Raw genomic sequence first — 13,749 nt, 5'->3', positions numbered from 1 at the left:
CCAGGTGGACAGCACTGCTAGTCAACTTCCTCAGCAATCTCCATGTTGCTATTGTAGAACTCAGCAGGGAGGAGGATGGGGACTAAAGAGGAATTAGTTGATCCTGCCTGTCATTGACTCTGGCTCCATCTATGGTTCTATTATTCTATTAAAGGCAGGGCAGAGTATTCCAAATCGGTTCAGTTTAGGACATTGTGGTATATAATATGGGAAATGGACATTAGATAACAAATAGGTTGAGAGATGGGGGGTGGGTGGAGGATAAATCAATAAAACCCAACTTAATTAAAACCCAACAAATAACATACTATGAAAATTATCATTATATCAGTTTCCACTTTTGGGTTTTATAACTATTAGTCATAGTGAAATAAAGTATATAGAAATAAAATTTAAATAATCAAGCTTTCCCAGTAGACTTTTTACATTTGCTATATAAAATTTGGCTTGTGCTTTTGAAAGGGGGGTATTAACACACTAGCCATTTGATAGTATTTTTTAAATCATATGGTTAAGTGTAACAGTGACCAATAGTACAAGTCTATGCGTATTTATTCAGATGTTTTATGGTGTTCGTTGAGGCTTGCTTCCAGGAAAGTGTACATAAGACTTGCAGACTAAGAGTCTCACAGATGAATGAGGAAGTTCCTGTTTCCATCCCTATCTGCCATTAACTCTCTAGGTTGCCTTAGGCAAGCTACTCTCTCATTGTCTTTGCATCTGCAATAAGGGGATAATACTTTCCTAAGTTCCAAGACTGAAGGATTATTGAAATTGTGTATATATTATATATCACTCATCATCATTACATAAAGTTAAGTGTAAAAATAACTTATTTCTGTGTGGAACGACTCACATTTACAGTTATATTCTCCTAATTGATTGGAGTGTTAAGTCTCTGACTTGGGAGATTCCTGTTCAGCTATAAACATTACTGGATAAATCTTGATCACTCAATGTCTTTCTGCCTAACCTACTTCACAGAGCTGTTGTGAGGGGAGAAGTCTATTATAGGTAATAGATATGACAAGACAACTATGTTTGAGGCGGAAGCACAGGCCAAAGAGGTGATTAATAGCTGGAGTTTTGTAACTGAGAGATTAAGAATTTCAGGTCAGGAAATAGTCTAAACAAATTTATAGAGTTAATCAATACATTATTTGACAAAAGATAGGAAGGTGATATTAGTATCTGAGTAGTTCAAGAACGGATCTATAATTATCTTGTCCTTTTAATTACCCACTCATAATTATCTTGTCCTTTTAATTACCTGTGCATATTTACTGGTGCATTGTACACATATTTATTGACATCTTTATATTACTAATATAAGAAACCATAAGAATAAGCCTTAGATTGTGGGTTGTATCCAACCAAGTTCTACTCAGAAGTAGACCCAATGAAATGAATGGACCTACGTTGGTCATGGCCATTCATTTCAGTGAGTCTACTCGGAGTAGGACTATCATTGGATACAACCCTATTTATTATATTTATAAAAGTATTTCTGTAACACCATATCATAAGATATCAAGGCAGTGTACACTGTTAAAACATTTAAAGAAATAAAAACACTGCGTGTGCTATTTTTATACCATGATGATTTATAACATGCATTGTATTGTATACAAATAACAATATTGTGTAATATTTTGTGGGGGGGGTTAAAGATATAGGGATCATGTTTCCCACCATAGCTCCTTAAAGGAAAGTTGGGATAAAAATTAGATAGAGGGATGCCATCTTAATTTTGTAGCTTGGGGGCCCCTTTGCGCAAACTGATCTTTGCTACTCAGTCGCCACGTTTCCTCTCTCTTGTCTGTTCACCAATAAGAGAACTAAATGTCACCCAGAACACTCTCTCTGTTGATGACAGCTGACAAGCAAGCTTCTAATATTCAACATGACCTCATGCCTTTCTCAATAAATATTAATATTTTAATATTAATAGCCATTTTAGCAGTAGGAAAGGGGGAAAGATCACCCCGGTGTTACCTTTCGTGGACTTCCTAATGACATCTGCCAAGGTCATGGTTGGCTCCATCTCCAGGGAATCTTGTTGCTTCGATTGATTTTGATCCCCCACAGGGTGCCAAGAATTCTCTTCCTCAGTATCCATCTTTTAATATCCTTTTAAATGTCCAAAATCCTCCGCTGAGGAGATAAGTGTCTTCTGCTTCTGATACGGTTGGGGAACTTAAGCCTTATTAAGATGTTCCCTCAGCCTGGCTGTGTGAAGGTGCAGGAAATTCCTGGGTGACTCAAGTTGTCCATCCTTATTCACCTTTTTGCCTCACGAGTCTATGATCACTTAATGGCTGTGTTTACATTTTACAATGGGAGACATCCTGGATGGCTGTGTTACTACAGAAGCCAGTGACTGAGGTGTCCTGGAATTCTAATCGCTATGGAATTTGGCTTCCAACTGTCATAAGCCAAAATGCCACAACTAGCTAGTGCAAGTGGAGGTCTGAATTGAGAGAATTGCTAATACAAATGGGGGCGAATGTGTTGGGTGCTTGGATGAATTTGCAATTCATAACAGATTTTGGCTTCAAGCATTGTGGGAACCTGTACATTAAACACTTAATCGAGGAACCTGTACATTAAACACTTAATCCTGCTTGGCAGGGGGTTGGACTCGATGGCCCTTGTGGTCTCTTCCAACTCTATGATTCTATGATTCTATGAGGGAGAAAATGAAAAGGTGGCTTTTGTGGCAATGTATGCAGTTTCATACATTGAAATCATACTTTGAAGTACAGTGGTACCTCGGGTTAAGTACTTAATTTGTTCCGGAGGTCCGTTCTTAACCCGAGGTACTATTTCTGGGTTAGCGGAGTCTGTAACCTGAAGCATATGTAACCTGAAGCGTATGTAACCTGAGGTGCCACTGTAATGTTTATGGAAATCAGCAGAATATGTTTAAGATTGTTTATTGTTCTTTCTTTTGACCTACTTTGGTTGTTTTTAAATAATAATAATTTTATTATTATTATTACCCCGCCCATCTGGCTATCCACACTTTATTTTTAAAGCAACCTGCAGCATTCATTTCTAAGCATTTTATAGAGAAACCATATTGGTTTTAATGTATCAGGGTGTGGGTTGTTTGCTTGGCTATAAGTTGCTTTGGGTTGCCTTGGAAAAGGCTAAGCAACTAACAAATTTAACAGATAGTAAATAAATGACCACAGAGCTCACTCTGTCCTCGGCTGTATTGCATATTTCTCCCACCTTGGGGTTTTCCCCTATTAAAAGAAAAGTATGGTACTTTTGCAAACTTGGGTTCCCCCACACCCTCATCCCTCACCTGCCAAATACCTTCCTTTTGTGCCTGACAGATGCCATTTGATGCACACAAGCAACCTCACTTGCAACCAGAACATTGGAAATCAGACGGAATAATAACCGTTTCCTCACCTCTTGTCCCTTACAGATGGAGGTAACCTGGCTGGGGTCCAGCACATTGTCGTGGTGCTATCGGGGAAAGGGGGCGTAGGGAAGAGCACCATCTCAACAGAGCTGGCTTTGGCTCTGCATCACACTGGGAAAAAGGTATGTACCATGTGGTAGAGTGGTTAGAGCACCGGATTGTTGTTATTCATTTCATTTCTGTTTGCTTTATAGTTTTAAGCGAGGGAGGGACCTTAAAGCGGCTTACAACCTACATTAAAACATCAAATAAAACAATCCAGAATCAAACATCAATGAAGAAAGTCAGGTATACATTCAGAGCAACACAGTGAACAGGAAACTAAAATATTATCTTAAAGATTTCAAAATAAAACTTTACAAAGGAGGTCAACTACAAGAATGCACATTTAAAGCGGCAAAGTGGACAATGGCAAAGTTTTCTTAAACGTTTCAAAAGAAAACATTCCTAAAGGAAGTCCAATATAGAATGCACATTTAAAACAGCATAATCAAAAAGAGAATAAACTATTACCATAAGCATAGAACATGTCAGCTGCTGTTGCTGCCAGTGGTAGTTCATGGGGGCTCAATGACTTGGGTCTGCACTAAGAAACAGCCATGATGGTCTCTGGCCTCTTCAGCAGCCTCGGCTTTTGCAGCTGGAATCAGTCAAGGCCCTGTCCTCTCAGGCCAGGTGAGAAGAGGCCTGCAAGACAGGGAGCAGGTCTTCCAGGACTCAAAGCAAAGATTGAATGTGAACCCAGAGTACCCAGATCCCTGCTTAGCAGTGACTGCAGCGGTCCTGGCCCATATGCCATCTCCCAGTCTAATGTATCCCCATTCCACACATTTTTTCTTGAGGATAAGCCTTCATGTATACCACCCTGAACTCTTTGAAGAGGCTTAGGGAACAGGATCCCTAGCACCCCCCACCCCCTGCGAGTCACTTCGACAGATGAGCAGGGCTTCCCACTCACTAGTTTCCCAATGTCACCATGATGTCAGGTGACCGAACTTCAAAGTGAAACAGGTGTGATCCTGCTGGTCCTAGTGATGTGGGTTTTCTGAAAAATTGGGGGGGGGGATTCCAGAGTGCTAAGGCAGCTGAACTTTAATCAGCAAACAAATCTAGACAAGTATGCCTTAATATTATGTATTCATCTCTTCAGGTTTTTCAATACTCAGAAGTATTTGAAATATTTGGGGACAGGAAGAATCAATAATAGTGCAGTTAATGTGGTCTAAACATTGTAGTCTTACAAAGCTGGAGCTTTACATGCAAATTGGTTTTAGTTTTGGGTTTTAGGGATTTTCTTCGGAATAACTAAAGATATCTAAGAACATGACCACTCGGCAGTATATGCCTGTGTGCATTGTTTACTTCTCAAGAAGCAAAAACGAAGGCCCTCAAAACTGTAACATTAATTTGAGCTTGTTCCTACCCCCCAGGCTAAGAAATTAAATTAGCTGTATTTGCTGGGGTGCGGGGAGTTAATTACACCATTGAAATGACTCAGTGTTACTGGTATTTTATCCACTCCTTATGTTGTATGTTTGAAGGGAAGTGGGAGAGCCCATGGAGTATGGGGTCAGGGAGTTGGAAGACAGAACAGAATTAGAGTTGGTAAATGGAAACTTTGGTTGGAGGAAGAGAGACAAAGGGGATTAACTGTGTGGGACTGGGTTTAGGGTTTCAGGTGTTCCCCTTCATGAGGTCCCCATTACGTGAGGGGTATGGGCCAGGCTGTGCTCTTTGACCCTCCCCTTATATTGAGTTCCCAACAGCCCACCTCTTCATTCTTCCAGGTGCTTAGGCATGGGGGGGGGGCTTCAGGGGGAGTCTGCTGTACTCCTGTCAGCTCCCTGGGTGGGCCGTTGGGAACTGTATGAAGTCAGAGGCCCTAGCAAGCACGTCCTTCCATGTGCGTCAGGAAATGAGTGGACAGAGTTACGTTCTCATTCATTCCAGACTTCGGGTCACCGCGCACTGGTTTTCATGGGTCCTCAAATAAACACTGGGCACAGCAACAAGAATCCGCAACAGCATACGAATCAATCTGGCTAACCTGATCCAAAAAAACACACACACATAACCCACTCACACACAAAAGCAAATCTCACTACAGCCAACCAAAGACAACCAACCACACCCTAGGCCACCCCCAACCTCTCTCACCACCAAGAAAATACAACAAGCAAATAGTAAGAGAACCCACACAAGTGACACTGACACAAAACCCCACACATACACTAAGTAGAATAGAAACATTGCCACCCGACCCCACTCACCATTCCCTCCCTCTCCCCCTCTTTTCTTCCTAACCTAACACTGTGTGTAACACTACTGTATCACAACAAATGTATGACTACAAATGTAGAAAATGCAGCTTGGGGGAAAAAGAGACCATGCACGTATTTTTGTAAACTAAGAAACCTTTAATAAAAATATGGTTTTTTTTAAAAGCCACTGGGCAATTTCAGTGGGTAAATTGCTGCTGAAACCCACACTTAGAAGGTTTTGAGCACCAACTCCAATATCAACACCTACGCAGTGCTGTTAGCATGGTAAGACAGCAACACTGTTTAACATTAATTTTTACACACACACCCAAAGGAGGTAAGCATTTAAATTTACTGCATGTGCCTGGGTGCTCCATAGGGAGAGTCACCTGGGGGGGGGGGAGTTAATTATATCCCTGAAACTGTCTACAAAACCTTACAGGTTTGTATCCATTCATTATGTTACTAATGAATGTTTACGAAACTGTGTTTTTTAGATATGGAAGTGAAAAAATCTAGCAGTGGGATAAAATTCCATGATGGAAAATTTCCGCCTCCATCACGTTGCCTCTCACTCCCCTCCCTGTCTGACTTGCTCCCTCCCCAGAGGCCCATGTGGCTTGACATGGCCTGCTTGGAAATGAAATTGCCCAGGACTATCCGGGGAGATAGGAGGCTAAGGAGAGAGTCTATGGTGAGGACAGGTAAGGCCTCCATGTGGAACTGTAACCCAGTGAAACATCAGAGGTTCAGTCCATGGGTAGTCCCAGGTTCAAGTCCCCTCCCCATGCTCTCATTTGGGAAAGAGCTCAGAAGAGATGGAGCCAAACCCTTGAGAAAAAGGTTGCAGCGTTTGGGGAGGCATGGTAAGATGTGACATAATAGTTGCAGGTTTGATCCCTGTATGAGACAGCTGCATTGCAGGGGATTGGACTAGATGATCCACAGGGTCCCTTCCAACTCTACAATTCTGTGACTCTATGAAGTGTATGAAATCATGCATCACATAGAAAAGTGAATAGGGAAACATTTTTCTCCCTCCTGACACTAGAACCAGATGTTCCCCTTCCCCAGCCTATAGTGCGCTCTGTCATGGATGCCTAGAAGGCTGTTGACCCATCAGAAATGGAGGAGGCTCAACGGGAATGGGAGGCAGGAGGGGTTTCTGGTGATCGGCTGACTAATGAGCTGCTTCCAGCAAGCGCCATTTCCTGGTTTTGTAGGTAGGTACATATGGCTGTAGGGACGCGGGTGGTGCTGTGGGTTAAACCACAGAGCCTAGGACTTGCCGATCAGAAGGTCGGCAGTTCGTATCCCCACGATGGGGTGAGTTCCCGTTGCTCGGTCCCTGCTCCTGCCAACCTAGCAGTTTGAAAGCACATCAAAGTGCAAGTAGATAAATAGGTACCGCTGCGGCGGGAAGGTAAATGGTGTTTCCGTGCACTGCTCTGGTTCGCCAGAAGCGGCTTAGTCATGCTGGCCACATGACCCAGCTGTACGCCAGCTCCCTCGGCCAATAAAGCAAGATGAGCGCCACAACCCCGGAGTCGGCCACGACTGGACCTAACGGTCAGGGGTCCCTTTACCTTTACATATGGCTGTACTGATGTGATCTGCACATTCTGAATGCCAGGGCAGGTGAACACACACACACCAGCCTGGGAATCTAATCCAGCCTCCCCTCCCCACCCAAAAAGCAAAAATTTTAGTCCTCCAAGACCACACCAATTTTATCAGGGAGCAAGAGTAGGGGGATTAAAGTAGGTAAGAGTCATGAGGTAGACAGAGCAGTTTTCATCCTAGGCCAGCACCCTGATGTGGAGGCAAAATCACTCCCTTCCTGGTCATCAGTGCCGCTACATTGAAGGACTTGATTGCCTACCATTGCAGAATGTTACAGTGATAGAATTCAACTTTATCCCTTCCTGCAGCTTTCACCTACCTTTCCTCGGCCTGCTGTGCCATGTCCGGAGAAAGGTTTGATATGCTGGGCTTGCAAGTTGCTTTTTTTAGTTGTTGGGTTTTTTTTTACTGAACAGGGCCTCCTCATTTGTCTTCCCAATGCAGGTCGGGATCCTGGACGTAGACCTCTGTGGCCCCAGCATCCCGCGCATGCTCAATGTGCAGGACCGAGATGTTCACCAGTGCGACGGTGGCTGGGTGCCGGTCTTCGTTGGCCAAGACAAAAGCATTGCCGTCATGTCCATTGGCTTCCTTCTGGAAAAGCCAGACGATGCCGTAATATGGAGAGGACCAAAGAAAAATGGTATGGAAGATACAAGTGTTTACGTACCCGCATGCCCCTGTTAGTGATATTTGGCCTAAGCCAGTCAGTCTTGGGGACAACCACCTTTTGAACTCAGTTGCCTGGAGGTTTATTGTCCATCCCCCCCACCCCCCGGGCAGCAAAGCAAGTGACCTATTTGCAAATGGGTAGCACACGTCCCTGTTTCCAAGTGTGCTGGCTACGATGAGTAAGAATCTCCTCCAGGCAACAGTGCTCCAAGTTAGCTCTTCGCACTCTGAACATGCACTGGGAGGTACAGTTCTGCCATGTTGTTTTTCCTTCATGACCTCTTGTTCCGTGCATCCAGCTGGCAGTTCCCAGCTCCTGCGGGAGAACAGAGGACTAGCACAGGGTCTACATGGGTGGCAAGTGACTTGGGTGACCCTTAATGAGTGTCACCACCGTCCTTCTGAATCCCTTCGAAATCCCTGCTTGGGGCCATGTGCTCAGAAAATACATGCCATTTAGTCCTCGCCTTTCTGCATGGCACCCTAGGGGCAGCTCACAACCATAATCAAGAAGCGGCGACAAACAAAATAAGAGCAGGAAAAAACAGTCAATTAGAAACAACAACATCACAGCTGCCAATTTAAAACAAGTATCAACAAAGGAAACTTGATTAAATTGCAGGTCAGTTTTTAAAAAGGGATTGCCCAGTTAGTTCTCCGTTGCAAGGGAGTTCCAGAGTTTGAACACAGCCATTAAGAGGCCTTCTCTTGAGTCTCCTCCTGTCCTGTGCAAACAAGCCTTTGATATTGGTGGGACATAAACAAGCGCATCTTTGGAAGATCTTTAGATTTGGGCAGGTTTGTATGGACAGGGTCTGCAGATAGCAATGTCACCGGAAGAAGTGGGCAGACGACATGGAGGGTTACGCTGCTTTAATGTGTCCTAAGGCAGACCAGTCTTTGGCCACGCCCCCATCACCTCCGCCCATTTCCTATCTTCATACAGGACAGGACAGGGGTATGTGGTGGACCTGCTCCTGTCACCACAGGGTTATTGTGTGAATTGTGTCTGTGTGGGTCCTCCAACGCTAAGTTCTCCTTGGCGCAGATTCATTAAAATGAACGGACATGATTAACTCAGGTTCATTCATTTCAGTGGGGGTTGCTCAGTAGAACTTAGTTGGATGCATTCCAATATATTTTCCCATTCTATACTTCATTATAGCTTTGATCAAGCAGTTTGTGTCCGATGTCACCTGGGGAGAACTTGACTTCTTGATTGTGGATACACCCCCTGGCACATCCGATGAGCATATCTCCACTGTAGAATCCCTTCGGCCTTATAAGCCTCTTGGGGCAATTCTTGTTACAACACCGCAGGTACAGATGACTTCTCTCTTTTTCTTGTCTTTTAATTTATTGGGTTTTCCTGCAATTTTTAATTAAAAAAAAACTATTACGCACCTGTACAAAAGTGACAAATAATAGGAACAAAGCAACTATAATAATAATAGCTACACACAAACGTGCACACACAGTTAATTACACACCTACAAATCTTTAAACTGGAAGTGTCTATAATCAAAACTTAAGGGGCATCTAAATAAATTTTATAAAATATATGTGTAGCTTTTTGAAAGCTCTAGATTGAAAATTCCAACTTGCACTATAATTTGTGTGACTTCATCATAAAGTATAAATGTGGACTTGGTTCAATAAACTGACTCTGTATGTACAGTGGTGCCCCGCAAGACGAATGCCTTGCAAGATGAAAAACTCGCTAGACGAAAGGGTTTTGCAGTTTTTGAGCTGCTTTGCAAGACGAATTTCCCTATGGGCTTGCTTCGCAAGACGAAAACGTCTTGCAAGTTTGTTTCCTTTTTCTTAACACCGTTAATACAGTTGCGACTTGACTTCGAGGAGCAACTCATAGAACGCGGTGTGGCAGCCTTTTTTGAGGTTTTGGGTGATTTTTGAAGCTTTTCCAAAACTTTTCCGACACCGTGCTTCGCAAGACGAAAAATTCGCTAGACGAAAAAACTCGCGGAACGAATTAATTTCGTCTTGTGAGGCACCACTGTAATATGAGCCAAACCATGCCTTAGTGCAAGCAAACCAATATGTGAGTTCCTGGAGTGAGTTCCTCGCTCGCTCCTGCTGCTGCCCTGCTCCTTGGAGCCAAAAGCTGAACAATGACTTGACCCCATATAGCAGGGCAGCAGCAGGACCAGGAGATGAGGCAGTAATGGTTACTCTGTGCCTATGGTCTTCACTCCGGGAACCCACACAATTGGCTGTTTGCACTAAACCATGGTTTGTCATAGCATTCGTTGCAAACTGGATATTTGTGTCTCTAAAATTCACTAAATGATTCCCTTTTCCCCTAAATTTATCCCCCTTTTTAACCATTGTCCTTAGTTCTCATAAAATATGTCTTGGTTCCACATCTTAGCTATCTATTTTCTCGTGTTATATACTTCTAGGTAGTTTACAACATAAGTCACTTGGGGTGATTCTGATTATAGCATCAGAGTTACTGCTTTTTTGGGTTCTGGGCTATTCTCTCCGAAGTTGCCCTTCAAGCATTTTGCTGGGCACATTGAATCGCCAAGACTTTCAGATGAACACAAACTAGCATCATGGCACGGCAGGATACTGAAAATTTTATTTGAGGATCCTGAAAATATTGGCTTTGGTCATTTTATATAGGGGAGGGGGAATCAATGTGCTCTAGGTGTTATTTCTCAAAGGCAATTTCTGTAGCTGTGTATGGACACCAGGGGGTGCTCTTATAGCCACAAGAGACATTTTTGGATAAAGTTTCTCCCCTGCGCTACAGTTGGCTTGTATAATACCGTACTCGGCATCTATCGCATAGATTAGTTATAAACTATCTGTCCATCATGACAACACAGCTATTAGTTTTTTAAAACATAGGGTTTGACAACCATATCCATTGTAGCACAGTAGTACAGCACTTGCTCTGCGTGCAGAAGGTCCCAGGTCTATTCCCTGGCATCTGCAGGTAGAACCGGAAGAGAAACTTTCCTGAAACCCTGGAGAGTTGCTGCCAGTCAGAGCGGACAATACTGAGCTAGAAGGGCATGAGGCAGATTCCTATGTCCAAACCAACCATGCATCCAACTCAACTTTCAGCTTTCAAGGAAATTGCTGCTAAATGCTCGCTGGTGCATCTGACAGCTTTGGATCAAAGAACCAATGCAGCTTGACTTGGTATGAGGCAGCTTCCAGTGTCATATGAAAATTCTCTACAGCTTTGAGATTTGCTTTGAAAATAACACATTTGTGGCCAGACTATTTTGCCTATTGCTCAGCTTTGTTTCCTGCTGCCGCCCTGTTACCACTGTATTACTCAAGATTGTCTTCTTTCTTCAGGCTGTTTCCGTGGGGGACGTGAGGCGAGAGCTGACCTTCTGCAAGAAGACAGGCTTACGGGTCCTTGGGATCGTGGAGAACATGAGCGGCTTCGTCTGCCCACACTGTTTGGTAAGAGCCAGAGGCTGAGTTAAGCTCAGCGTGCGCAAATTTATTAAGATCTGAGATTGGTGGCCATTGGAGTGATTTTTAAAAAACCTGATTGCAGGAGCAAGTTTAGGGTTGTGTCCTCTGGTGGAGCTTCTGCAAGCATTTCTGCTTTCCCAAGGGGAATAATTGCTAAAGGCCAAACTTTATGGCATGATATTTGTGAGAGATAGAGCTGACATTTCATGTGTCTTTTTCTTTTTGGAAAGTAAATACCAGGTGCAGGGTGGAAAACCAGTTAGGACTCCCGACACTGTGATCCTAGTCCAGTCAGGACTCCCGACACTTTATGTTATAGTGGTATATAAATACGTACAGTCATACCTCGTGTTGCGTTAGGTTCATGTTGCGTCTTTTCAGCTTGCAAACGCGGCAAACCCGGAAGCGTATACTTCTGGGCTTTGCCGCATGCACAGAAGCATTCTGCGCGCTTCACACATGTGCAGAAGCGCTCTATCACGCTTGTGCAGAAGCGCCACTCTAGATGCAGACTTTTCGGGGTAAGAACAGCACCCCGGAACGGATCGTGTCCTCAACTAGAGGTACCACTGTATTTATATGAATTAATTTATTTACACCCCACCTTTCCTCCAGAATTTCCTCCCCACTTTTCCTCTAGAATTAAGCTTCCTCTTCTGTTCTAGGAATGCACCAATGTCTTTTCCAAAGGAGGTGGACAGGAGCTGGCCAAGCATGCCGAGGTCCCATTCCTAGGTGAGTTTATCCGGAGTACCCTCTAGGAGAGCATTAAAAGTTGCGATGGTGGTTTTCTTGTGACTTTGATATCCACATAACACTTTAAATAAGGTTATGAAAGATCCCGGCCATAAGGCTGTGTCAGTCTGGATCTTGACAGGGGGCATCACGGGACAGATCCAAAGCAAAGGAGGACAGAGCTGCAATAGATGGAGTCAGCTAGAGGAGCCAGCTAGAGGAACCGCTCTGGGAAAACTGAGTTGATGATTGAATACTCAAATTCCGCTTCTCCTGCAACCACGTTGAGCTCAAAGCAAGTCACAATGATGACAATAACATTAAAATTAGCAAACATTACAGTGATTATAATCATCTCAACAACTCCATAAGGCAAAAAAAAAACCATCCCACCCCAAAACAAATTAATCAAACAATTGATTTCAATTCAGTACGAACTCACAGTGATTCAAAGTGTCAGAAACAGCTGCTGAGCCCTGTGCCAGATGACTCGCATCCTCTGCAAAGGGGCTTCCTCTCCCACTGTAGCAGCATAATCTTTTACAGTTTTAGTCTCGACTTTCACCCTCAAGAAAAGAAATTGATCTCTTAGCTGGATACAGCTGAGACAGGGAACCTGTGACCCAGTTGTCGTTGGACTCATGTCAGCCCAAGCCGGCATAGAACTTGGTCAGGGATCATGGGAGGTGTAACCCCATAGCCTTTGAAGGGCCCACAAGCTCCCCATCCCTGTACTTAGAGCTTCATTGCTGGTCAGTATACAGCTGTTGTCTGGGAGATGGGAGAGCCTGCCCATCTTTCCTCTTTTCACCTTCTCTCCCTCTTCCCTCTTAAACCTCTCCTGCCTTCTTGCAACCCCACCTTCTTGCACAGGGTGCGTGCCCCTGGACCCCCAGCTCAGCCAGAGCTTGGAACAAGGCAGAGACTTCCTCCAGGAATTTCCAAAGAGCCTGGCGTTCCCTGCGCTCGCCAACATCGCCCAGCAGATCTTGGCTGGGGCGTCCGCTTGCAGCTCCTGAACCGGAAGCACAGGCTGCAATCGACGGGCACCCAGCATCTTCCTTGCCGCACCAAGAGAAGCTGGCCAGGAAACGGGGCGGCTTTTGAGAAGGCTCAGCAAGGCAGGGGAAGGCTTTTCGGAAAGCAACAGACTCAGAGGGGCTGGATTTGGGCAGAACACAGCGCCCTGTCTGCAGCAACGTTTGCCTTCCGTATGAGTGACTGCAGTGTCTGCTTTGGAGCGGTACACCCATTGGTGGATTTGTTTGTTTTTAGCCCTTTTTCCAAGGCCAAGATCTCAACCAGATGGTGTTTCTGCTCCCTTGCTCAGGCAGGACAAATGAGAAGTTTACACACACCCAAAGAGCAGAGAAGTACCAGCAGGACGCTGGCACTCTAGCGGTCCCTGCCTTCCACCTTGTGAACTCAGTTCAGCATGTGTTGTGTGATGCAGCAGTCCTCGCGAAAGCCTCCGCCAGCAATTCCTTGACTGCTCTGCAGAATTCAGTTGTGAGTCAGTCATCTTGAGCAACCCACATCCAATAAATCATATTTGCTGCA

The 13,749-nt window shown here is 44.3% G+C and overlaps 2 protein-coding genes and 1 long non-coding RNA gene across 3 annotated transcripts in view; 1 reads left to right on the top strand and 2 right to left on the bottom strand.

Annotated features, from left to right (window-relative positions):
• Positions 1-2,345, bottom strand: part of SPSB3 (splA/ryanodine receptor domain and SOCS box containing 3) — a 17,657-nt gene extending 15,312 nt beyond the window's left edge. Inside the window, exon 1 of the mRNA XM_082200133.1 lies at positions 1,996-2,345. Coding sequence (XP_082056259.1) covers positions 1,996-2,119 — 124 coding nt within the window. The 5' untranslated portion in view covers positions 2,120-2,345. The remainder of the gene's footprint in view (positions 1-1,995) is intronic.
• The window catches only part of NUBP2 (NUBP iron-sulfur cluster assembly factor 2, cytosolic), a 15,591-nt gene extending 1,842 nt beyond the window's left edge, over positions 1-13,749 (top strand). Inside the window, exons 2-7 of the mRNA XM_082200154.1 lie at positions 3,440-3,558; positions 7,765-7,963; positions 9,158-9,312; positions 11,329-11,439; positions 12,120-12,189; positions 13,063-13,749. Of these exons, the coding sequence (XP_082056280.1) occupies positions 3,440-3,558; positions 7,765-7,963; positions 9,158-9,312; positions 11,329-11,439; positions 12,120-12,189; positions 13,063-13,208 (800 nt within the window). The 3' untranslated portion in view covers positions 13,209-13,749. The remainder of the gene's footprint in view (positions 1-3,439; positions 3,559-7,764; positions 7,964-9,157; positions 9,313-11,328; positions 11,440-12,119; positions 12,190-13,062) is intronic.
• On the bottom strand, positions 9,227-13,056 carry LOC309519333. The gene is made up of 3 exons (XR_014213808.1): positions 12,632-13,056; positions 12,059-12,211; positions 9,227-9,361 (listed from the first exon to the last, which is right to left on the bottom strand). It is a non-coding gene; the product is annotated as an uncharacterized lncRNA (long non-coding RNA).

The sequence above is a fragment of the Podarcis vaucheri genome, assembly GCF_965113315.1.
Source record: "Podarcis vaucheri genome assembly, chromosome: 14".
Classification (NCBI taxonomy): domain Eukaryota; kingdom Metazoa; phylum Chordata; class Lepidosauria; order Squamata; family Lacertidae; genus Podarcis; species Podarcis vaucheri.
This window is presented reverse-complemented; position numbering and strand designations above follow the sequence as displayed.